Source organism: Manis javanica, chromosome 7 (assembly GCF_040802235.1).
Source record: "Manis javanica isolate MJ-LG chromosome 7, MJ_LKY, whole genome shotgun sequence".
NCBI lineage: Eukaryota > Metazoa > Chordata > Mammalia > Pholidota > Manidae > Manis > Manis javanica.
The window spans coordinates 134,024,577-134,047,860 of record NC_133162.1 but is presented as its reverse complement, the minus strand read 5'-3'; the positions used below and the strand labels follow the sequence as shown (position 1 = coordinate 134,047,860).

At 43.5% G+C, this 23,284-nt stretch overlaps 1 protein-coding gene and 1 long non-coding RNA gene across 4 annotated transcripts in view; one reads left to right on the top strand and one right to left on the bottom strand.

Moving 5' to 3' along the window:
• Positions 1–9,824, bottom strand: part of ARHGEF4 (Rho guanine nucleotide exchange factor 4) — a 129,301-nt gene extending 119,477 nt beyond the window's left edge. For all 3 annotated transcript variants that reach the window (XR_012133431.1, XM_073241607.1, XM_073241608.1), the window contains exon 1: positions 9,766–9,824. Coding sequence is in view for 2 of the 3 variants with exons in the window: in XM_073241607.1 (XP_073097708.1) it covers positions 9,766–9,809 (44 nt within the window). In the remaining variant the exon portion in view is untranslated. The remainder of the gene's footprint in view (positions 1–9,765) is intronic.
• LOC108408299 (uncharacterized) overlaps positions 1–22,310 on the top strand; it is an 89,195-nt gene extending 66,885 nt beyond the window's left edge. The window contains exon 3 of the long non-coding RNA XR_005055256.2: positions 570–22,310. This is a non-coding gene — a long non-coding RNA (uncharacterized lncRNA). The remainder of the gene's footprint in view (positions 1–569) is intronic.
• Positions 22,311–23,284: the final 974 nt, after the last annotated feature.

Here is a 23,284-nt window from a genome sequence, read left to right as displayed (position 1 = left end):
AAGAGCAACAACGAATAAAATCAGCATACAACAGAGAGGACCAGCAGAGGAATACATAGTTTGTGGGTTTTTTTAAGAGTAATAAAAGTCACATTGGAACACACAGGACAGCTAGACAAACCTATTTCTCTTCTTTCCAGGCATACATTTGATAACATTTCCAAGCTCTCCCTCAATGGTTATGGCCCCGTGACTGTGTTCTAGTCAATGCAATGTGGGCAAAAGTGACATGAGCCATGCTCAGCCCTGGCCCATAAACGCTCCCACCCTCTTTCCAGAATGACAGAGCGACAAAGCAAGCTTGGAAACCAAGTTGTAAACATGGCAGAGCCGAAGCAGGAGGCCTGGGTCCCTGAATCTGAGACGCCCAGTTCTGCAGCACAGGTGGTGATTACATGGTGTCAGCTTCACAACTGTTTGTTAAACTATACACGTGTCTTAGGAAGTTTTGGGAATGTTAAATTACACAATAAGAGAGGAAAAAAGTGAGTGTGTGTGTGTGTTTGTGTGTAGTAGGAACATATTAGACTTAAAAAATAAGATTTTCTGTCTTTCGCTTTCCTGCTCAGCTTCCTATCACCCATGAATCCCGCCTGCTTCCCAGCCACCCAGAGAGAATGGAGAAGTGGGTACCTTCTTCTGCCAGCTGGCTCAGCCTGGGCCCCAAACCAACCCACTGGCCCATCTGCTCTCTGACAGCACAGACCCTCCTCGTGAAAGGCACCGAGCTGGTGCAGCCCTCGCTGTCTGCCCTCCACATCGCCTCTGCTCTTACCTCCAACTCACCCACACTCCAGGGCTGCCCTCCACGCACAGAGAGCAGCCCACACTCACCTCTCCCTCCTCAGCTCCTCTGCAGCATTCACGAGAGCACATTCCCTGAAGAAAGGGTGCCTTCCAAAGGCACGCACAAGGGCACCTCTCAGTTGGATGAACTCCCACCAGTGAAGGCAGAAACCCAATATCTTGTCCCTTCGCCTTGAATATCACATACTTGGGCTGTACCACCCATGGCCGCTCTCACTGCAGCCATGTGCTGATGCCCAGGCCCTCCCTAATGCCTTTGTAACCTTGGCTTCTGACTGTCAGTTCTCCCCAAGGCCAACCTCTCCTAATTCTTCACTTTCCTATCCTCCAGGACAGTCCTCTGTGACAAGTGCTGTGTTTAGTGTTCTACAGATATATCTTATTTAATCTGCACAACAACTCATTTATCAAAGGAGGAAAATGAGAGTTGGAGAGAGTAAGCAATTTGCCTAATTCCACACAACTATTTAGTGAAGTTAGGATTCAAACCAAGCTGCTCATATTATAAAGTCATTATAAATCATGACTTCTATGCTGCATCATCCCCACTAGGAGAAAATACCTGCCTTTTCTTGGAAGGAGCTGGGGACAACTGACCCAAATGGGGAGACAGGGACTTCCTTTATACTTTATCACCATTCCTATATTCCTTCCTGTCTCCAGCGCAGCCTATAAGCCCCCTGAGGTTGGGGACCAGTGTTTATTTCTCTTTCTATCATTAGTCCATGTATATTCCCTGCCACGTGCTAAAATTCTATTCAGTTCAGTTGAACACACAAAGGAATGAAAAGTTTACTGAGTCAGTCTACCATGGGCCCTGAGCATCCCTGCACTACTTACTGGGTAAGCCAAGAATGCAACTCCATTTGTACTCATTTCTCAAGGCTACATTTGTAGCGTGTGACCTAGAGGATGAAGCAATGTCTTACCCAGGACAAAGAGCAGCCTTGCTCTACAGGAAGTGATCACACAAATGCAGTGCCCCTCAGCTGCTTGCACGGCACCCACCTGCACCCCTGTGTTGACCCCATAAGGCCTGCGGAGGGGCAAAAAGAACTGGCACAAACGTGCTTCTGCGGCTGCTTGCTGTGCCATGGCTAATAAAGTCCTTTGTCTCTGACCCAGGAGTATCATGTCTTCTTCCAGCATCCATGAAATAGTAGGAGGTGAATTTTCTGTCTCAGGGTCTGCCAACTGTGGCTAGTGGGCCAAAGCCAGCACATGATCTGTTTTTGTACACCCTGCAAGCTAAGAATGTTTTTGTATTTTTAAAGGGCTGTAAAATAAAAGAATATGTGACAGAGACTTGATGTGGCTCACAAGTCCAAAGGTGTCTATGATCTCACTCTTAAAATGAACTGTTTCCCAACTCCTGTATTATCTTATAAAGAGGGTAAAATTAAATCTGAGTTTCTATCCAGTTCTTAATCTTCAATTAATCTCCTGACAGCAGGAATATGATCTTTCCTCCCAAGATCCCCACAGCACCAAGCACAGGGCTGATACTCAGACAAGACTCAACAAAAGCCAGACCACCCTTTTCAACAAGGCAGGTACCTGGCACTGCTTCAGGACCTGTGGTATCAAAGTGAAACAATCAAAATCTCTAACCGCATAGAACTGACTGTCATGGGGGAGAGACAATAAACAGGATAAATGCATGTCAGGCAGTGGCAAGAGCTATGGAGAAAATGAAGAGTCAGCTGATGAGACCCCGAGGCTTAGTCGGGTGGGTGGGGCAAGGAGAACCGCCAGGATTTCATGCGAAGTATTCAGAGAAGGTCCCTCTGAGAAGGGGATGTGATGAAGTGGGTCAGTGCCTATCTGGGATCCCTGACGCCCTGGGAAGTGAAGTTCAAAGCACATCCCACCTCCACTTTCCAGCCCGTGTTTTTCTGAACTAAGTACCCATCTGAGTTGGGCCTCACCCAGGAAACGCCCCACCTACCCCTTCCCCTGGGAATGCCACTTCTACACAGTTTCCAGGAAGCCTGAGGGCATACATTTAGTGCAAGTTGGAGCCTCAGGCATTCTACAGTTTATCTCCACCATTGAGTGTGTCCTCATAATCCTACTTTACACAAAAAGCCCCCAAAGGAGGAATCACTGTACTTAGACTCTATTTTATGTTACCAAATATATATTTATTCTCTGTTCCTTCCTACACACACAGGTGATACATTCATACATACCTAAAACTGACAAATAAAATGTCTAAATACATAAGAGCTACTGACCTTTTCCTTTGGTAGAAAGAATGGTGACTCTGAAAGGATGCAGTCTTCAGGATCATTCAGAGTTGGGTCCCAGTTCCTTGGGGATTTCCCTATAGCCCTTGGGACTTAGTTTCCACATTTGTAAAAGGAGTCAATAACACCTATCTCTATCTTTAAAAGTTAATAGATGCAAAGGATCAAACACAGTCAACCACACAGTAAATGTTCTATAATGTTTGGTATCTAAGTTGTCAGGCGGTACATGAATCCTTCATCCACTCAGCAGGCATTTATTTTATTGCTCCCACTTTTTGCCAGGCAGTGTCATGTGAACAGCTCCTTCAATCGGTAAGAATGTCTGTGCCTTCGAGGAGACTACAGAGGAGTAGGTAAGAGAGCGAAGTATATAAACAATGTGACACAGGGTGATATGTAGCAGAGGGACTCGCCAGCAGGGTCAGAGCGCATCAGGAAGGCCTCCCCGTGAGCAGCTGAACTAATTCCTGAGGTAAGGCACTTAGCCAGAGAAAAAGTAGACATTCCAGACAGAGGTAACACATTATAAAAAGACTGGAAGAATATATAGTTTGGTAAAGTGAGTAATGAAAATTACAGAGTAAAAAAAGTGCTAAGAGAGAATTAAGTCAGATCTAAAGGCCTAGACTGTCATGCTAAGGCCTTTGGACGGACCTAAAGACAACAAAAAACAACCTCTGGCTTCCATAAGGAGATGCAATTAAAGTGGGGCAAGAATGGAGACAAGAAGGTGAGTTAGGAGGCTTGGTCTTCCTAGTTAGTCCAGAAATAGATTTGGAAGTTGGGAGGGATACAGTGAAGAATGTTAAGTGAGACTGACCTGTCAGTGGAGTATCTTCTTAGTAGAAGTGTTCACGAGTCACATGGGTCTAAAAGGGAGGTCTGGGCTGGAGACTGACTTGGGAGCCATCATTATGTAGATGAAGCCATGTGGATGAGATAATCTAGGCTTTGTGTGCAGAGTAAGAAGAGAAAAGGGATAAAATCCCTAAGAGATATTTATAAAATGAAAAGGGGAAAGGAGTCCATGAAAGAAACAGCATAAACGGGGAATTGGGGGAAATGAAAGTCAGACAATGAAAATTAGAGCATTTTACAATTTTCAAATCATACTCCAGATCAATGCTGTCAGCAACACAGCAGTCTAGAAAGCTCCAAGCTCTTATTTCCCCACAAAAATATATGTTTAAAAAGAAAAACAACAAGAAGCTATCTGAACCAACTTTGTAGGAGCTCTGGAGAACAATAAGGCAAGCAATCAAGAAAAAGTCATTTTCAAAACAGTAGGAAGCTTCGCGGTGTGTTTATTCAGCCTTGCCCCACTCCCAGGCTGGCGTAGAGGTGCTCCTGGTCTGGAGCAGCCACAGTCCAGTTTCCAGTTCCTCCACTTGAAATGGACAAAGCATAACAGATCTCACTTGCAAATTACTGTCCATTCTAACCTGTCAGAGGGGACTGCCCTGTTCATCTCTGTCTTGTATAGCTCAGAATCCATGCAGGAAAAGTGGCAGGCATTGCTCTTAAGTGTTACAAATGGACTATAGATTCAAAGTTGCCTGGGGCAAGAGATTCTAGATGGAGACTTACAGGGAGACCATCTAAGGCCTGAAGGAAAGCCTGGGTAAGGTGCTTCAGAAATGAGGAAACTCAAAAACAACTGCATATACAGGGGAATTTAGAAAGCCATGCATGCCAAGGCAAGATGCATGCACAGAAAGCCCTGAAAAAACCTTCAACTTTTATCCTGAACTTATCTCTAGGCTCAGAGTAAATCTAGCTAATTGGTGAAGGACTGCACCAGTGCAGAAACAGTCTGCAATGACTTTGAAAGGTGGTTGTTCTTTCTTTTTTTGTTTTCATTTTTGATATTTTTGTTCATCTATTTCAGCTCTTGGCATTCAAGGAAATCTCTGTCAAAATATTAGGCAATATTTTATGTTTATAATGAACATGAGCTAAAAGAACAGAGACTTCAGTGAGTCCAAATGACAGCACACGTGACTTTTAAAAAGTAGTCTGGAAAAGTCTCAAAATAAATGGACTGGGAAGACAGAAATCTGATTTCCTGAATTAATACATTATAATAACCAAATGCCCAATTTGAGCCAAAACTCACAAGGCATACATAGAAACTGGAAAATAAGGCTCATTTAGAAGAACAAAATAATTTGAAAGAAATCACCCCTGAGGATACACAGACATCAATCTTACTAGACAAAGACTTTAAAACAATGGTCTTGAATATATTCTTAAGAGATAAGGGAAAACATAGACAAATAACTAAAGAAAATCAGGGAAACAATATATAAACAAAATGAGAATATCAATAGAGATAGAAATTGCAAAAAAGAATCAAGCGAAATTCTGGAGCTGAAAAGTAAAATGAAAAATTTACTAGAGGAGTTCAACATCAGAGTTGAGCAGGCAGAAGAAAGGATCAGTGGACATGAAGGAGGACATTTAAAATTATTGAGTTTTAACAGCCCAAAGAAAAAAGAATGAAGAAAAGTGAAAGAACTAAAAGATTTGTTGAGACACCATCAAATGGGTCAACACACACAATTTTGGAGTCCCAGAAGGAGAACAGAGATAGAAAGGTGCAAAAAGGTTATGGTCCAAAACTTCCTAAACTTAATGAAATACTTGAATATGAATCTGAAAAGCTCAGTGTACTCTAAGTAGGATGAACCCAAACAGATCCACACCAAGACAAGATTCCCAGTAAGAGTTATCAGCCATTTCTAATCTGAGACCTTGGACCAGAGGCAATGAGATGATATATTTAAAGTGCTGAAAGAAATTACTATAAACCAGTAATTCTATATACAGCAAAACTCCTCTTCAAAAATGAGGGAGAAATTAGGGTATTCTTATATAAACAAAACTTGAGGGATTTCAAAACTGCTAGACCTGTCCTATAGAAATGAGAGAGGGAGAACTTCAGGTCAAAAAGGGAAGACACTAGACACTATCTGAAAAACATATGAAGACATAAAGATCTCCAGTAAAGGCGCATACATGGGCAAGTATTATTGTAACCCTGGCTTGTAAAATCTGTTTAATTTCCTACAGGGTTTAAAAGACAGAAACACAAAAAATAATTATAAATCTATGTAACTGAGTACACAAGGCAATTTGTGACATCAACACATAAGGTGGATGGAACACTACTGGAGTTAATTCAAATTAGATAGTTATAACTTTATGATATTATATGTAATCTCCATTTAATCACACAGAAAATATCCACAGGATTGCTACACATGGAAATGAGAAGGAAATCAAAATGTACCAGTATACAAAAAGCAACTAAACTCAAAAGAAAACAATAATGGAGGAAGTGAGGAAATGCAGACAACAAATACCAAAATGGCAAAAGTCCCTCCTTACCAGTAATTGCTTTAAATGAAAATGGCTTAAACTTTTCAATCAAGTGTCATCAAATGGAAGAATTGGTTTAAAACCCTGTATATTCCAACCATATGATGTCTGCAAGAGACTCACTTAGATCTAAAGACACAAGTATGTTGAAAGTAAAGGGGAAAAATATATTCCATGCAAATACTACTCAAAAGAGAGATAAGGTGGCTATATTACTTCAAATAAAATAGACTTCAAGGCAAAAAAGTGTTACAAAGACATTATAGATTGATAAAAGGATCAATCACCAAAAAGATATAAAAATTTTAACATGTATACACCAAAGATCAGATCCCCAAAATACATGAAGCAAACATTACAGAATTGGAGAAACAAGAGATTTCTATAAGAACTGTTAAGACTTCAATACAACACTTTCAACAGAAGAACCAAACAGAAGATCAATAAGGAAACAGAGGACTCAAACAAAATCACAAACCAATTAAACCCAACAGAAATACAAAGAACACCCAAGGACAGCAGAATATAGATTTTTCTCAAGTGCACATGGCATATTTTCTAAAATACACCATATGTCAGACCACAAAACAAATCTCAATAAATTTTAAAAGATGGCAACCAAAAATATTTCTTTTTCTATCACAATGGATAGAAATCAATAACAAAGAAAACTGGATTCACAAATATGGGGGAAATTATATCATACATTCTTAAACAACCAATAGGTCAAAGAAGAAATCAAAAGGGAAATTAGAAAATGCAAACAGTTTCCAACTTATGATGATTTGACTTAAGATTTTTCAACTTTACATATGGTATGAAAGCAATATGTATTCAGTAGAAACTAGTTCAAGTTTTGAATTTTGCTCTTTTTCTGGTTTAGTGATATGTGGTACAATACTCTCTTGGGATGCTGAGCAGTGAGTGGCAGCTTCCAGTCAGCCATGCCATCTTGAGAGTCAACACCTGATACACTTACAACCATTCTGTACCTAAGCAACCACCCTGTTTTTCATTTCCAGTATTCAATAAGTTACATGAGACACTCAACACTTTATTGTGAATTCTGTTTTGTGTTAGCTGATTTTGCCCAAATGTAAGCTAATGTAAGGGTTCTGAGATGTTTAAGGCAGCATAGGCTAAGCTATGATGTTTGGTAGGTAAGGTGTATTAAATGCATTTTCAAATTAGGATACTTTGAACTTATGCTGGGTTTATCAGGACATAATCCCATTATAAGTCAAGGAAGATCTGTACACTGACAATGACAATACGGACAAGTGAAAGGGAAACACGAAATACCAAACGCTTGGCACACAGTGAAAGCAGTGGTAAGAAGGGGATTTATAGCTGTAAATGCGTACTTCAAAAAAAGAAGAAAGATCTCAAATCAATAGCTTAATTATGACTTAAGAAAAAGGAAAGCTAATTAAATCTAAGCTGACAGAGGAAGACTTTCATTACCAAAATCAGAAGTAAAAACAAGGACAATGCTACCAACGTTACAGAAAGAAAAAAAATGCTTTTCAAACTTCAAACTCATTCTCTAAAGTTTTTACCTTGACATCCGAACCAGACAGACACTGCAAAACTACAGACCAATATCTCTTACGACTTTTGATGCAAAAACCTTCATTAAAATACTAGCCAACTGAACTCAGCATCATATTAAAAAGACTGTGTGTCATGACCAAATGAGATATATTTCCAGAATGTAATAATGGTTCAACACATGAAAATTGATTCAATAAATTCAATTAGTAGAATTAAGGGGTAAAACACATGATCATCTCAAGTAATGCAGAAAAAAGTATTTGACTTTTAAAAATTCAACACCTTTTCTTGATAAAAACACTCAATAAGCTGAGAATAAAAGGATACTTCCTTAACCTGATAAAGGTCACAAATGAAAAACCAAAGCTAACATCAGACTTGGTGTTCAAAGATTGAAAGTTTTTCCCCGTGACAGAAACAAAACAAAGATTTCTACTTTCTCTACTACTCAACAAACTTCTGGGAGTCCTCAAAAAAGCAAATAGGCAAGAAAAAGAAATAAAATGCATTCAAATTGAAAAAGGGGAGATACAATTATCTCTACAGAGGACATGACCTTATATTCTAAACACACATAACAATTCCATATACTTACAAAAAAAAACCCTGTTAAAGCTAATAAATGAATTAGCAATTGAGCAAAAAACAAACCAGTTTTGTGGGATACAAAATCAACCACAAAATTCAGCTGCATTTCTATACACTAACAATAAAAAGTCCAAAAGGAAATTAAGGAAACAATTCTATTTATAATAGCAATAAAATAATAAAATATTTAGGAATCAACTTAACCAGGGGAGGGGTGTATGAAAGACTTGTACACTATAAAGTATATAACACTGCTGAAAGAAATTAAAGAAGACACCAATAAATGGACAGACATTCCATTTCATAGACCAGAAGACACAATATTGCTAAGATGACAATATTACCTAAAATGATTATGAATTCAGTGCGATCCCTGTCCAAACCCCAATGACTTTTTTTTTATTGCACAAATAGAAAAAACATCCTAAAATTCACATGGAATTTCAAGGGACTCCGAAGAGCCAAAAGAGTCTTGAACAAGAACAAAATTGGAGGTCTCACACTTCCTTATTTCACAACTCATAACAAACCTGCAAATCAAAACGGCATGGTACTGTTCTGTAAAAGGAATTGTTAAGAGAAAAGGAAGGCATGCTACAGACTGGTAGAGAGTATTTGCAGAACACATATGTGATAAAGGACTTAAATCCCAAATATACAAAGACCTCTTAAAATTCAGCAGTAAGAAAACAAATAACCCAATTAAAAAGTGGACAAAAGGCCTGAAGGACAGACACCTCACCAAGAAGGTACCCACATGGCAGACAGGCAATGGAAAGATGCTTAACATCGTATGTCAGCAGGAAATAGCAAATTAAAACAACAATGAAATATCACTACACACCTGTCAGAATGGTTAAAATCCAAAACACTGACAGCACCAAATGGTGCCAAGGGTGCGGAAAAAAAGAACTCTCATTCAATTCTGGTCAGAATGCAAAATAGTACAGCCACTCTGCAAGACAGTTTTCTATTTATCCAAATTATTTGAAAATCTACACTATAAGAAACCTACAGATGAATGTTTATAAGCAGCTTATATTCATAATTGCCCAAACTTTAAAGTCAAGATATTCATCAGTTGGAGAATGGATCTATCAACTATGGTATTTCCATATAATGGGATATTCAGTGATAAAAAGAAATGAGCTAACAAGCCACAAAAAACATGAAGGAAACTTACATGTATATTGCTAAGTGAAAGAAGCCAGTCTTGAAAGGTTGCATACTGCAGGATTCCAACTACATCACATTCCGGAAAAGCGCAGCTACAGAAACAATGAAAAGATCAGTGGTTTCAGGGGTTGAGGGAGGAAGTGGTTGGTGCACAGGGGCCTTTTAAGGTGGTGAGACTATTCTGTATGATTCTGTTACAGTGGATATGTGACCTCATGCAAGTTTTAAAACCACCACTACACAATATAAAGAATGAACCCTAGTGTAAAATATGGGCAATGGTTAATTCATCAATATAATAAATGTACTGCATCAATGCATGATGTTAATAGGAGAAACTGTCAGTGTGGGATGGAGAAAAGAAATATATATTAATTCTCTGCACTTTCTGTTTGTTTTTCATATAAATCTAAAACTACTCTAAAAAATAAAGTCTACATAAAAAAACTAAAAATGCCCAAGTAACCCACAGAAAGGCAGGAAATGAAAACCAAAATGAGAGAGAGAGGGAGAGGGAGAGAGAGGGAGAGAAAGGGAAGAAGAGGGAGGCAGAATAAATAGAAAGTAAAAAATAAAATGGAGAACTTATCCCTGCATATCAATATTTACATTAAATGTAAATGGTCTAAATATAACAATGAAAAGATAAAGATTGGCAGAGTGGATTAAAAGCATGACTCAGATACTTGCTGTCTACAAGAAATTCTCTCCAAATTTAATTATATATGTAGGTTAAAAATAGATAAATGGAAAAGGTACATCATGTAAACATTAAGAAAAAGAAAAAAAGAAGGGCCACTTTATATTCAGATAAATTAGACTTCAGAGCAAAGAAATTGACCAGAGACAGAGCCATTACATAATGCTTAAAGGGCCAGTCCCTGGAAAAGACATAGCAATCTTAGATATATATGTGCAAATAAACAAAGCTGCATATGTCAAGCAAAAACCAATAGAATTACAAGGAGAAATAGATAGATCTGCAGTATAACTGAAGAGCTCAACACCCCTCTGTCAACAACTGATAGAACTATTAGATGAAAAATCAATGATAGAGAGAAGCTCAACAACACCATCAAGCAATAGAATTTAATAGAAATTTATAGAATACTCTATCCAACAACAGCAAATCTTCTCAAGAGTCCACAAAACATATCAAGATAGATCACATCCTGGCCATAAAACAAATCTCAGTACATTTCAAAGAACTGAAGTTATACAGAGTATGTTGTCTGGCCTTAACAAAAATCATTAACAGAACAAACAGGAAAATCTCCAAATACTTGGAAATTAAACAACACATGTCCAAATAATCCATGGTCAAAGAAGAAGTCTCAAGGGAAATGTAAAAAAAATGAATCAAATGAAAATGCAACTGGTCAATAATTGTGGGACACGGCTAAATCCACGCTGAGAGGAAGTTTGTAGCACTAACTGCATACATTCTGAAAGAGGAGTCTCAACCTATGGTCTAAACTCCATCTCAAGAACTGAGTTAAAGAACAGCAAAATAGATACAAAACATGCAGAAGGAGGTGGATAATAAAGATACGGGCAGAAGCCACTGCTTTCAAAAGCAGAAGAGAAAAAACCAATGGAAGAAAGAGCTGGTTCTTTAAAAAGGCCAAAAAAATTGGCAAAGCATGACTGACAAAGAAAAAAGAAGACAAATTATGAATATTAGGAATGAAACAGGGGACGTCACTACAGACCTTGCTGGCATCAAAAATGTAAAAGAGAATACTACAAATAAACATAAATTTGACAACTTAGATGAAATGGTCATCTCCATCAAACAACACAAACTACCATACAACCCAACAATTGCATTTCCGGGCATTTATCCCAGAGAAATGAAAATTTATGTTTACACAAAACCTGTACACGCATGCCCAACAGCCACTTTATTTGTAACAGCTCAACTTCAAAATAGCTCGATATTCATAATAGGTCAAAACTGCAAATGGCCTAGACAGTCTTCAACAAGTGACACACTCATACACCCACACTGTGGAGCACCAGTTATAACAAGAAACATACGACCCGGATGACTCTCTGATTATGCTGAGTGAAGAAATCCAAACCCGGAGTGTTTCATCTTGTATGAATCCACTTATATCATATTTTTGAAATGACAAAATTATAGCAATGGAGACAGATTAGTGGTTTCCGTGGCTAAAGATGGGGAGACGCGCCTAAAGAAAAAGCAACATGAGAGGTCTTGTGGTGACGGAAATACTATGTATCCTGACAGTGTCAGCATCAATGAACTGGTTTGCGATGTGCTGTAGTTTCAAGATGCCACCTCCGGGGGAAAGGGGATACAAGGCGCACAGCAGCTCTCTATTTTTTCATATAACTATATGGGAGTCTGTAATTACTTCAAAAAAAAGTTTAACTTAATTATTAAGAACTCCCACTCCTACCCACTAACTGATCTGAATCCTCAGTGCTCTGGCGGGAAGTTTGGGCGACTCTTACCCCTCTCTGCCTTGTAAGGAAGGGCAGGCCCGCCCAGGCAGAGGCAAGCCGCCGCGGACCTCAGGCCTGGGGCAGCGCCGGCCGTGTCACAGGCACGATTTGGGGACCTAGTGGTTTGTCTGCTGAAAACACGAAAGAGCAGAAGGCATCCCCACCCCCACCCCGCCCCTGGCATGTCCGCGCGGGGCTGAGCTGCGGGCTTCACGGCGGCCAGGAGCCCGCTGGGGTCAGGCAGTGAGTCGGCCATTCGCTAACTGGCAAAACGGAGAAAACTCAGAACTAATTTATGCTGCTTGGCCAGAGGTCCCGGGAAGACTGAAACAGGGCCGCCAAGGGCTCCGCACCTTCATTCACCTGGAGGGCCAGTTTCAAAACAGCCGCCGTGTGCTTTCATCTTTGGGGAAAGTGCCAGATACAATCTACACCACCAGGGGGCACCAAGGAATTCAAAACTGCTCTCATTTCACCGCCCAGGGCCTTCATCAAATCAAGTTACCCAGAGAACTTGCAGGTATCTTTTCGGAAGCCAAGGCATGTAACCTGAGCCAAATTCCACCCACAAGGAGCATTTTTACCCCCTCACCACCCCCAGCATTACTCTATATGGTTTGGGATTCATTTCTTTGATTATGCAAGGCAGCTGGCATATTGAAGAGGACAGTAACTGGAACTAGATACCATGTCTTAGCTCTGCCACTAGTACCTAAGTAATAAGTGGCCAGTGTTGATCTCCGAGTCTTCGTTTCTTTTTTCATAAAATAGGAGTAATACCAACAGTAGCATCTATGAACCCTTCCCATACGGGAGCCTCGTGACAGGTGTATGAGGTAGCATGACATCTGCATTGTACAGTAATGAAAATGGGGCACAGAGAAATCAAGTAACCTGGTCAGGGTCACGTAAGCTAGGAAGTGGTGAGTCGGGATTTACGCCCAGGCAGTCTGGCCCGGAGCCTGTGTGCGTCCATTCCTCTGAAGATGAAGAAAGGCAACAAAGAGCGTCAGCACCACAGCTGCCCACCTTTGTAGTGTTAGAGCCTTGGGCCCTCTACAAGCGGGCTCGCACTGAGCGTGTGCAGGTGCCCCAGGTGCCCACAGGTGCAGGCACCGCCCCGAGCCCGCTGCAGGCCGAGCGAGGCAGCCCTGCTCCTCGCAGGGGTGGCCCCGGAGGCCTGACGCCGCCCCAGCCTGTGAGGAGCTGGTGTTCCCGTTTCACACACAGGGCCGCGATGCCCTGGCCCATTCTTTGTCCTCTGCTCCTTTGTATCTCCTGGAACCCATAATCCCAAAACAATAGGAAACTCCTTCTCTCTCCCCAGGAGCTGGCAGTAAAATAGTCTCTTCTCTGAGTGACTCCGTTAGAAACCCCATTAAGAACTTTGCATATGTCAGACAATAGAACTTGCATAAGATTTGCAATTGTACCCAGTGGCCATGGGGAAGGGACACACAATTGGCATGATTCAGCTCAGAGCAGGAGGCGCAGAGGGCAGCTGGGGTGAGAAGCCAAGCCCTGGAGTAACGTGGGCTGACAGGAGGCCTGGACAGGGAGCTAGGGGCCCTGCAGTGGGACTGAGGGGCCTATGGGCATGGATGCCAGCAAGGTCCAAGGCAATCTCAGTGAAAAATGTTCATCTGCTGTCAATCACACACTCCTGATTTTAGCACAAAAACCATGGTGTTCTCTGGGCAGGTTCTTGACTTTGAAAACCGGGCTTGTGTTCTGGGATGTGCCTGGTACAAGGCTGGTGCGCCTCTACACACACCCTCTCCTGCTTCTCCCTGAAGCTCAAGTTCCAGCAGAGGGGGAGCGAAGCCCTTTACCAACAAGGTGAACAATTGTAATAGGCCCGAAATCATCTGTACAAATTGGGACCTGTTCCCTGCACAGGGCAGAAGTAGCAGTCGCTGCCTGCTAGGGGCATTGCCTGGTCTGACTTAAACTGCAGAGCAGCCTTGCAAGGCACCGTGGTTCCATTTTCCAGACCCACAGTTTGTGCTCTGCCAGGCTAGGTACTCCCCTGTGGTGACAGCTGACAGGCGATGCCCCACACAGGTGCATTTCACCAGCTCCACGCCCACCCAATTGGCAGATGACCACTGGGTAAGAATCAATGTCAGAGACCGGGAGAGAGGGGCTCTCCATTTTTCTTGCTCCACGGGCAGCAGAACTCCAAGGTGTTTGGGTTTTAGTTAATGAGGAGTTGGGAGTCCTCCCAGGGCACGGGGGAGCCGACCTGAGTCTCCCAGACGGCTGGCATGAGGCGCCTCCTGCAGTACAGTTCTCAGGGGTTAGCGGGCAAGTGATGACACTGGCAGTCAGATAATTTTGGAAAATGCCATGAAATTAAACTGATTTCTTCCCTACAGACTTCTCATAGCATTTGTACATGGTTGGCCATTTTATAACTCCCAGCATAGGAAGGTGAGTTTCAGAAAAGTCCGTTGTTCAAGACTAGTATGGACTTGGAGGTGATGACACCTTTGGCCAGCATCCGCCCGCCCCATCCGTCCTCAGATCTCCTCTTCCTCCCTGGGGCTGGGGGAGGAAGCTACGGGGGGAAAGCAGCAGCGTCCGGGGAGGGCCCTGCAGAGCCATCTCTCTAGGGGAGCCTCGCAGGGGACGGCCACAGAGAACGTGGGGTGTTCTCAGAGGCAGAGGGCCGTTCGCACTCACTGAAACCTCGCGCCTCTGCCCTGAATGCACCCAGAAGGGCAGACACGGGAGCTCAACGGCTGCTACCAGGGCGGACCGGAGAGCAAAATGGACCTGTTTGTCAGGACTGGTTCCAGCGGGGGCTCCCCCGACGTGTGCATGCAGCTAAGGCCCAAGAAACAACCCAGTTCCCAGCCACAGCCTCTGTCCCCAAGATCAACAAGCAGGAACAAAACCATTCCCTCCCCTTTTCCTCCTGGGTTCGACTTGGTGAGACCCGGCCAACACCCGCCCCCACCACCAGAGGCGGGGCTCATTTGCATGCTGACACACGGCTCCCTGCCCAGCCCTGGCTGCTGCATTTCTCCCTGACTGTAAAGGTCATTACTCCCCCAGGAGCCTCTCTGCTCTTTCTGATTCTAGACACAGTCCCCCAGTCATGGCGGTCCACTGTGGCTTCCCTACGCACTCCGTGCTGCCTATGTGCTCAGCACCGTCAAACAGTTCTCACCAGCCTGCTTCTCCAGACCCCAGGGCTCACTGCCTACCCCCCACACTCCGGAGGCGGGCTCCGGACAGAAGCAGGCATCTCTCCCCGGCCTCACCGCCCTCCCTACTCAGTGCTGCCGTCATCCACTCCACGGATGGGGCCGAGACCCTGAGTCCCGCTGACGTCCTCTCTCACTCAGCCCATCCAAGCCCTGTGGTTATGCCTCCAGAGAGTTCTAGGCAAATCCTCTCGTCTTTCCCACTGCCACTGACCCAGCTGTGCCTCCTCGTGACTGGAATAGCTTATTTCTGCAGCTTCCACAGGGCTCCAGCCTTACTCAGGTGCTCTGGGGCCAGACAATCCTTCTAAGCCATAAGTTAGACAGTTTATCACATCATCCCCTCCAATCAAAAAGCTGTGAAATGCCCTCTGTGCACGCTGAATCCTAACCCCAAGATGCTCAGGTCCTAAGTGCAGGACCTGAGAGTGCCCCCTCTTATGGCAAAAGGATATCGGGATGGGGAGGTTGTCCCGAATTATCCAGGTGACCTGATGTTACCGCCACAGTCCTCCTCGGGGGATGAAAGAGGAATCAGCTAGAGGAGAGATGAGGTGAAGCCCTTGAAGGTGGAACAGGCTGTGAGTCGAGGGACACAAACAGCCACTGGAAGCTGGAAGGGCAAGAAAACGGGTCCTCTGCTCAGAGCCTCCAGAAGAACCGGCCCAGGGGACACCTGCTGTCAGCCCAGTGAAACTGATTTTGAGTTTCTGTGCTCCAAGTTGTAAAGGAATAAATTATGCCACTCAGTTTGTGGTAATTTGGTACAGCAGCCACATTAGCTAATACACTCTCCAGAAAATTTCCAGCAGAATCCACACTCTTGAATGATACAAAGTCCTACAATCTGACTCAACCCCTGCCTCCCTCACCTTCTCTGTAGGGCTCTTCTGCCACACATAGTGCTCTCGTGACATCAAATCCTGTTCTTCTCTTCCCAAAAGGCACTGTGCTCTGTGCCGTTGTACCACCGCTGGCCCTTTATCTGGAGAACCTTCCCCCAGGGGCACCTAGCCCAAGGACATCAGGTCTTGGTTCACTGGTAAACCTGCCTGCTTTCGCCAATGCTAACCCCCCAAGTCCAGGCGAGGTGACCTTCTGCTGTGTGTCCATGTTCCTCTGGCTTATGTTTACTGTGGCCTTGTAAGAAATTCATCAGTGAAGAGAAAGATACCAGGCAGGTTCCAAAAGAGATGAAGTATAAGCACATCCTACCCTGCCTTTCCCCCAAAATGCAGCTCTACAGCCCGGAGGGAGTGCACGAAGCAGCTATTTGAGTTCTCTTTAAAGTAAACAGTAGCAATTGCATAGGGGAGAAACCCAAAATTTGAAATACCACGGAGGTGAGTTTCTCATTTTATTGTTGTTATTTCCCTCCCAACCTAGAGGGACACCCGGGCACAAACAGGAAAATCCAGGATAAGACTTTCAGAACGGGCTTGAGGAAGAAGAAAGGGGCTTGCAACACTCAGAAGGAGTAGGGAAATCCCCTGTTTATTTTTCTGTTCTCCATTCTCATTTGTCCCAGGGGAAGTCACCACTGAAATTAGAAAATATTTTGAACTGAATGAAAATGAAAATGTGTAAGTATGGCCATCACTAATAATCTCACGGACATTAAAAGGAATATTATGAACAATGCCATGCCCACAAATTTGATATCTTAGGTGAAATGGACCAATTCCTTGAAAGATACAAGGATAAAGATTTGTACCAAAATTCACAAAAAAAGGAAATAGATCATCTGGATTAGGGTTGTATCTATCAAAGATGGAATCAATAATTAATAAACTTCCAAAAAAGCAAGTACAAGGTCCAAATGGTTTCTTTGATAAGTTCTACCCAACATTTAAAAGACAAATGATACCAATTCTCCAGATGCAGAGAGAATACTTCCTAACTTATTCTAAAGCCAGCATTGCCCTCATGCCAAAATCAGAAAAAGACATTACCAGAAAGGAAAACTACAGACCAGTATCTTGGCTGAACACAGATGCAAAAATCCGCAACTAAAACTTAGCAAAGTGGATCCAACAGTGTACTAATAAGAATCATACTACAAGTGAGGATTTATTCCAGGTATGCAAGGCTGGTTCACCATTTGGAAATGAATTAATGTAATACATCCATCAACAGGGTAAAGAAGAAAAAAGAATATTTTATCAATAGATGCAGAAATAGCATTTGACAGACTCGAACACCCAATTATATTAAAAAAACTCTTAGCAAAGTAGGAATAGAGGGAAATTTCTTCACTTGATAAAGAACACCTACAGAACACTTACAGCTAACATCACACTTAATGATGAGAAGCTAGATGTTTTCCCCTCTATGACTGGGAACAAATTTGGAATGTCCACGCTCACTGCTCCTATTCCACATTTTACAGGATGTCCTAGCTAATGCAATAAGACAAGAAAAGGAAATAAAGGGCAAACAGATTTAATAAGCATGAAATACATCTGTCTTTGTTCACAGATGACATCAGCAAGGTGACAAGATACAAGCCTAATACTCGAAAACAAAATGTCATAAGTATTAGGATAGCTATTAACAAAAATAAAATAACAAATGTTAGTGAGAATGTAGAAAAATTAGAATCCTACACTGCTGGTAGGAACATAAAACGGTACTGCCACTATGGAAAACAGTATGATGGTTTCCATTTCTGAGTATATGCCAAAAAGAATTAAAAGCAGCACCAATATTCATAGCAGCTTTATTCACAATAGCCAAAAAATGGAAACAACCTAAATGTCCACCGGGAGACACTGAATGGATTTTTTAAATGCGACCTGTACATACAATGGAATATTTATTATTCATCCCTTAAAAAGGAATGAAGTTCTGATACATGCTTCCACACAGATCAATCTTGAAGGTACAATAAGTGAAATAAGCCAGACACCAGGGACACAAATATTGTACAATTCCACTTATATGAGGCACCTAGAAGAATCACATTCATAGACAGGAAGTAGTATAGTGGTTAGCAGGAAGTGGGAGGAGGGTGGAATGAGGGTTACAATTCAGTGGATACAGAGTTTCTGTATGGGATGACTGAAAGCTCTGGAAGTGGATGTAGTGATGGTTGCGTAACAAAATAAAGGTACTTAATGCCATCGAACTATATAGCTAAAAATGGTTAAAATGGCAAGTTTATGTTCTGTATTTTTTCCATTAAAAAAATCATTTTTTGTACCTACTAGCAATGAACAATTAGAAACCAATAATTTAAAAATATTACTACTTTTCATAGCTCCAAAAATTAAAAATTCAGATACAAATCCTAAATATGGATCTTAATGCTGAAAATTGCAACTCACTGATGAAAGAAATCAAAGGAGACCTAAATAAATGGAGAGATATGCCACGTTCATGGATTAGAAGACTCAACATAGTAACGATGTCAAGTCTCCCAAAAATGATCTAAAGGTTTAATGTAGTAATAATCAATACCCCAGTAGGAAATTTTGTAGATATAGATGAGCATATTCTAAAATCTGTATGGAGAGGAAAAGGACGTTTAATGGCCAAAACACTATGGAAAAAGGAGAAGACAGATGGACTCATATTCCCAAGTTATAGCAGCAGTTACCAAGAGCACCAGTAAAGGGAGTCCAGAAACAGACTGCCTTCCCGTGAAGAAAGGGTGGTCTGTTCAGTGAATGGAGCTGAACAATTAGGCATACTCATACAAAAAAACCCAACAAACCAAACAACCCCACAGAACAAAAAAATAACAAATACGACCTAAACTCAACACCTCAAACAAAAATAAATTCAAACCAGACCACAGATCTAAATGTAAAATGTCAAACTATAATACGCTTAGAAGGAAGGATAGGAGAAAAATCATTGTGACTTGAACTTAGGCAGGGTCCTTAGATATGACACTGAAAGCATTATCCATAAAAGAAAATATTGATAAATTGGACTTCTTCAAAAGGTAAGACTTTTGCTTTGTGAAAGAGTGTTAAGAGAATTAAAATTGTAAGCCTACAACTGGGAGGAAATATGGACAAGCCACATACACACAAGACTTGTATCCAGGATAGATTAAGAACTCTCAAAACTGAGCAGTGAAAAAAGAAAAAAAAATAACTCAATCAAAAATGGGCAAAGATATAAACACACACTTCACCATCAAAGATACACAAATGGAAAATAAACACATGAAAAGATACTCACCATCATCAGCTATTAGGGAAATGCAAGTAAAAACCAGCATCAGAATTATTAAAATAGTTTTCTATTGCCACTGTAACATTACCACAAACTTAGCAGCTTAAAACAACACAAATTCACTGTCTTACAGTTCCATAATTCTGACATGAATCTTGCTGGACAAAAAGCAAAAAGCAAGGTGTCAGCAGGACTGCGTTGCCCTCTGGAGGTTCTAGAGAAGAGTCTGTTTCCTGGCTTTTTCCAGCTCCTGGAGGCTGCCTGCACCTTGGCCGGGGGCCCCTTCGTACACCCTCAAAGCCAGTGCTGACGGGGCTTCTGCTGCTGAGCAGCCCAGTTTCCTCCATAGTGACTTTGTTTCCCCTGTCGCACCTTTTCTCCACCTCCTACCCTTCTGCCTCCATTTACAAGGACCCCTGTGATTGCACTGGGTCCACTTGGATAACGCCATGTAATTTCCCCATTTTAAGGTCAGCTCATTAGTAACCTTAATTCTATCTGCAAAGTTCCTTTTGCCATTTAAAGTACCATATGGGTGGCCAGGGGACAAAGGTCATGGGGACCAAAAACCCTGCCTGCCACTGGTACTTCCTTATTAAGTAACCATGTGACCCACACTCAGGGTTTTATCCTAGAGAGATGAAAAATGTTTATACAAGAACCTACGCAGGTTCATGGCTTCAGTCCTTCTCTGTTACGTGGCCCTCTGTCCCTTCCAACTGCCCTTCTACTTTATGTGCAGCCACCTTCCCCATGAAAACACCGCTCACTCAGTAGTCCACCCCTCTTAGTCCCTGCACTTCGGTGTCCGTGAGACAACAGGCCCCTTCTCTAAAGATGAGGGCTGGGGATTGGATTTTCCTGTGCAGCTCTGGTTGAGAAGGGCAAGATTTTGTATTCTGGAATGAAAGCAGCAGACCTCAGAGCACGGGGCTCTGGAGGGGAGCTGTTAGGAGGCACCAAGCCTATTTATTTTGTACCTTGTAAGTGGCCCCTTTTCCTTTACTTACAAGTCTGGTCTTAGGTGCAATGAGGCCATCTACTGCTAGGTCCAAACCCCATCGGCCAGACCCTGCCCCGTACAGAGTTCATACTCAGCTCTAAAAGGTTCCCTGTTCAGGTCACTGGCCCTAACTCGGCAGGCATTTTAATCCACAATGGAATGTGGCAGCCAGAAGAGCTAATGCCATCTTAGGCTGCATCGAGGGACACATTGTTCAGAAGAAGAATGAGGCCGAGTCCCACATGCCTGGGGCGGGCTGGGCCATGCCAGCCCTGAGCTGAGTCCTGAGACTCACACAGAAACTGGCAGATTTGATCGCAGAATGGTGATCAAGGGGGGAAAGAATTTCAAAGTCCTGCTGAGCTGATGATCAAGCAACTGAGTTTGTTTAACGGTAGGGGAAGAAAGATGGCAGAAAAAGTAAGGATCTTTGGCTTTATTTACTGTGCTATGGGGGAGAAGTTAGACATGTTCTGTGTGGCGGAGGAGAGGAAGGAGACACACAGAAGACAGCACAGCAGGTGCCAGGAGGCTGGGATTCGGCGGGACTCTGGGCAGCCCCGCTGCACACCTCAGGGCCAGGCTTTCTGGATGGAGAAGATGACACCACCTTCCTCCTTTGGGAAGAATTGCTTGATACACTATTTCTGAGACTTAGCACAGTTCTGGCAATAAAAACTGCATTACAAATGGTAAGACAGCATCAGTAACAGGCGAAAGACCTTTTTAACACAAGGAACAACTGTCCAGCAATGACAGCTGCCCCTCACCTGAGCTGCCTGGGGAGGAGGCTGTACGGGGCTGGGGCACGTGCAGGCATGAGGCTGAGGTCCTTCCTACAGCAGCTCTCTGGCCCCCCACCTTCTGTTCAAAGCCTGCCCGTCTTTAAGGCCCAGTGCCAATCTCTCTCTTTCCTGAGATGCCTGTTGACTATGCTAACCCTCCCCAAATTCCACAAACTCTTAAATTGTGGTTGCAGATTTCATAATCAAGCCCTTGCTTAAATGGCAAGCTCCTCCCTTGAGGACAAGGAGTACAGCTCCCATGTCCCACCGCATCCCGGGCACTCTGCTCGCGGCAGCGAGGAGGGAAGGACACAGGCCACTGGACTGGCTCCTCTCCGGGAACACAGGGCCAGCCCAGGGCCCTGCCTCCGAAGGGAGGCCGTGCAGTCCGGCTGCCATCGCTCCCCCCGCCTTGTAAACAAGATTCACTGAGCTATAATTTACATGCTATATGAATACTGCCCATTTAAATTGGATAATTGGTTGTTTATTAATAAATCCATAGTTATCTGACCACCACAATCTACTTTTAGAATGTTTGGTTCCCCCTAAAAGGAACCCCCATACCTATTCATTCACTCCCCAACATGTACCCCAGCACACAGCACCCCACCCCCTACCCTGCACTGACCTCCTTTCTGTCTTTATAGATGTGTCTCTTCTGGCTATTTCCTATAACTGGAACCATGCATGGTGTTTTCTTTTGTGACTGGCTCCTGTCTTAGGCATAAATATTTTGAGATTCATCTATGGTGCATGTGTCAACTTCTCACTCTCTTGTGGCTCAGCCAGACTCCATTGTCCGGATGCGCTGCAATTTGTTCATTCTCTCCAATGCTGAGGGACGTTTGAGTTGCTCACAATAACCCTAGGAGGTGGGCAGGGCAGAGGACATTCCCATCTGACAGACGAGACTGCTGAGGCCTCTCTGCTCAGAAACACCAGCAAGGTAATGGCAGGGCCGGGACAATGCAGGTGCCCTGGCGCCCAGGCTCTTCCCGTTCTCCCAGGCCAGCCTCGCACTACATTCTCTCTCACGGCCAATGTCCTCTGCTCTCTCTGCCCCCACGGTGCTGACCCACAGTTCTGGGACGTTGACAGGGCTTGTGTGGCCTTGCTATAGCAGTGGCCCAGATGATAGTGCTGCCCACATGCCTGCCCCGCTCGTGCTGTAGAGAGGAGGAAGGGGCCAGGGGAAGCTCGGACAGCCCAGGGCAAATGCAGAAACTGCTGCTCCTGCCAGTCAGTGCTCACAGACACAGGACCACGTCCCACCCACACCTGGCTCAGGCGCTTGGGCCAGATGGCACAAAGAGCATCTAGGCGTGCTCCCTGTCTGTGGCCACATGCTCTGTGAATGAGGCCCCAGATGGACCTCTGAGTTTTGCTGATAGCATGTGGGTCAAGACCAGAGAAGATGAGAAGGTGTCACGCTGCACGCATCCTTGAACCCCACCTGTAGTTCACCAGGCCAAGTAATGGGTCCTGAGCTAGACAGGACCTTACAGGTGGGCAGGCTGTGGTTAAGACTGATGGTTGAGCGACGTGTCCTGAGTGGCCCAATGGCTCCACAGAGCTCCTCCTTCTCAGCCCTGCTTCCCTCCCCAACCTGTCATTCTGCATTTTCTGCCATCACAGGTTCATTTTCATGAGCACGTCAACATGAGCTATTGTGTGGGGGGAATTCCCACTAGCAGTGGGCCTGGGGATAGCTATGGGGGGACCCAAGGGGCCCCTCACGGAGCTCCGTGAAGGTATCTCTATGTTTAAGGCCAGGCCGGGCTGTGAAAGGGCAGCAGGAAGCCCAGGGAAGCAGGCGGGCACGGCGCTTGCCCAGGAGAACTGTGTTGTTCTGGGAGCATCAGCTAC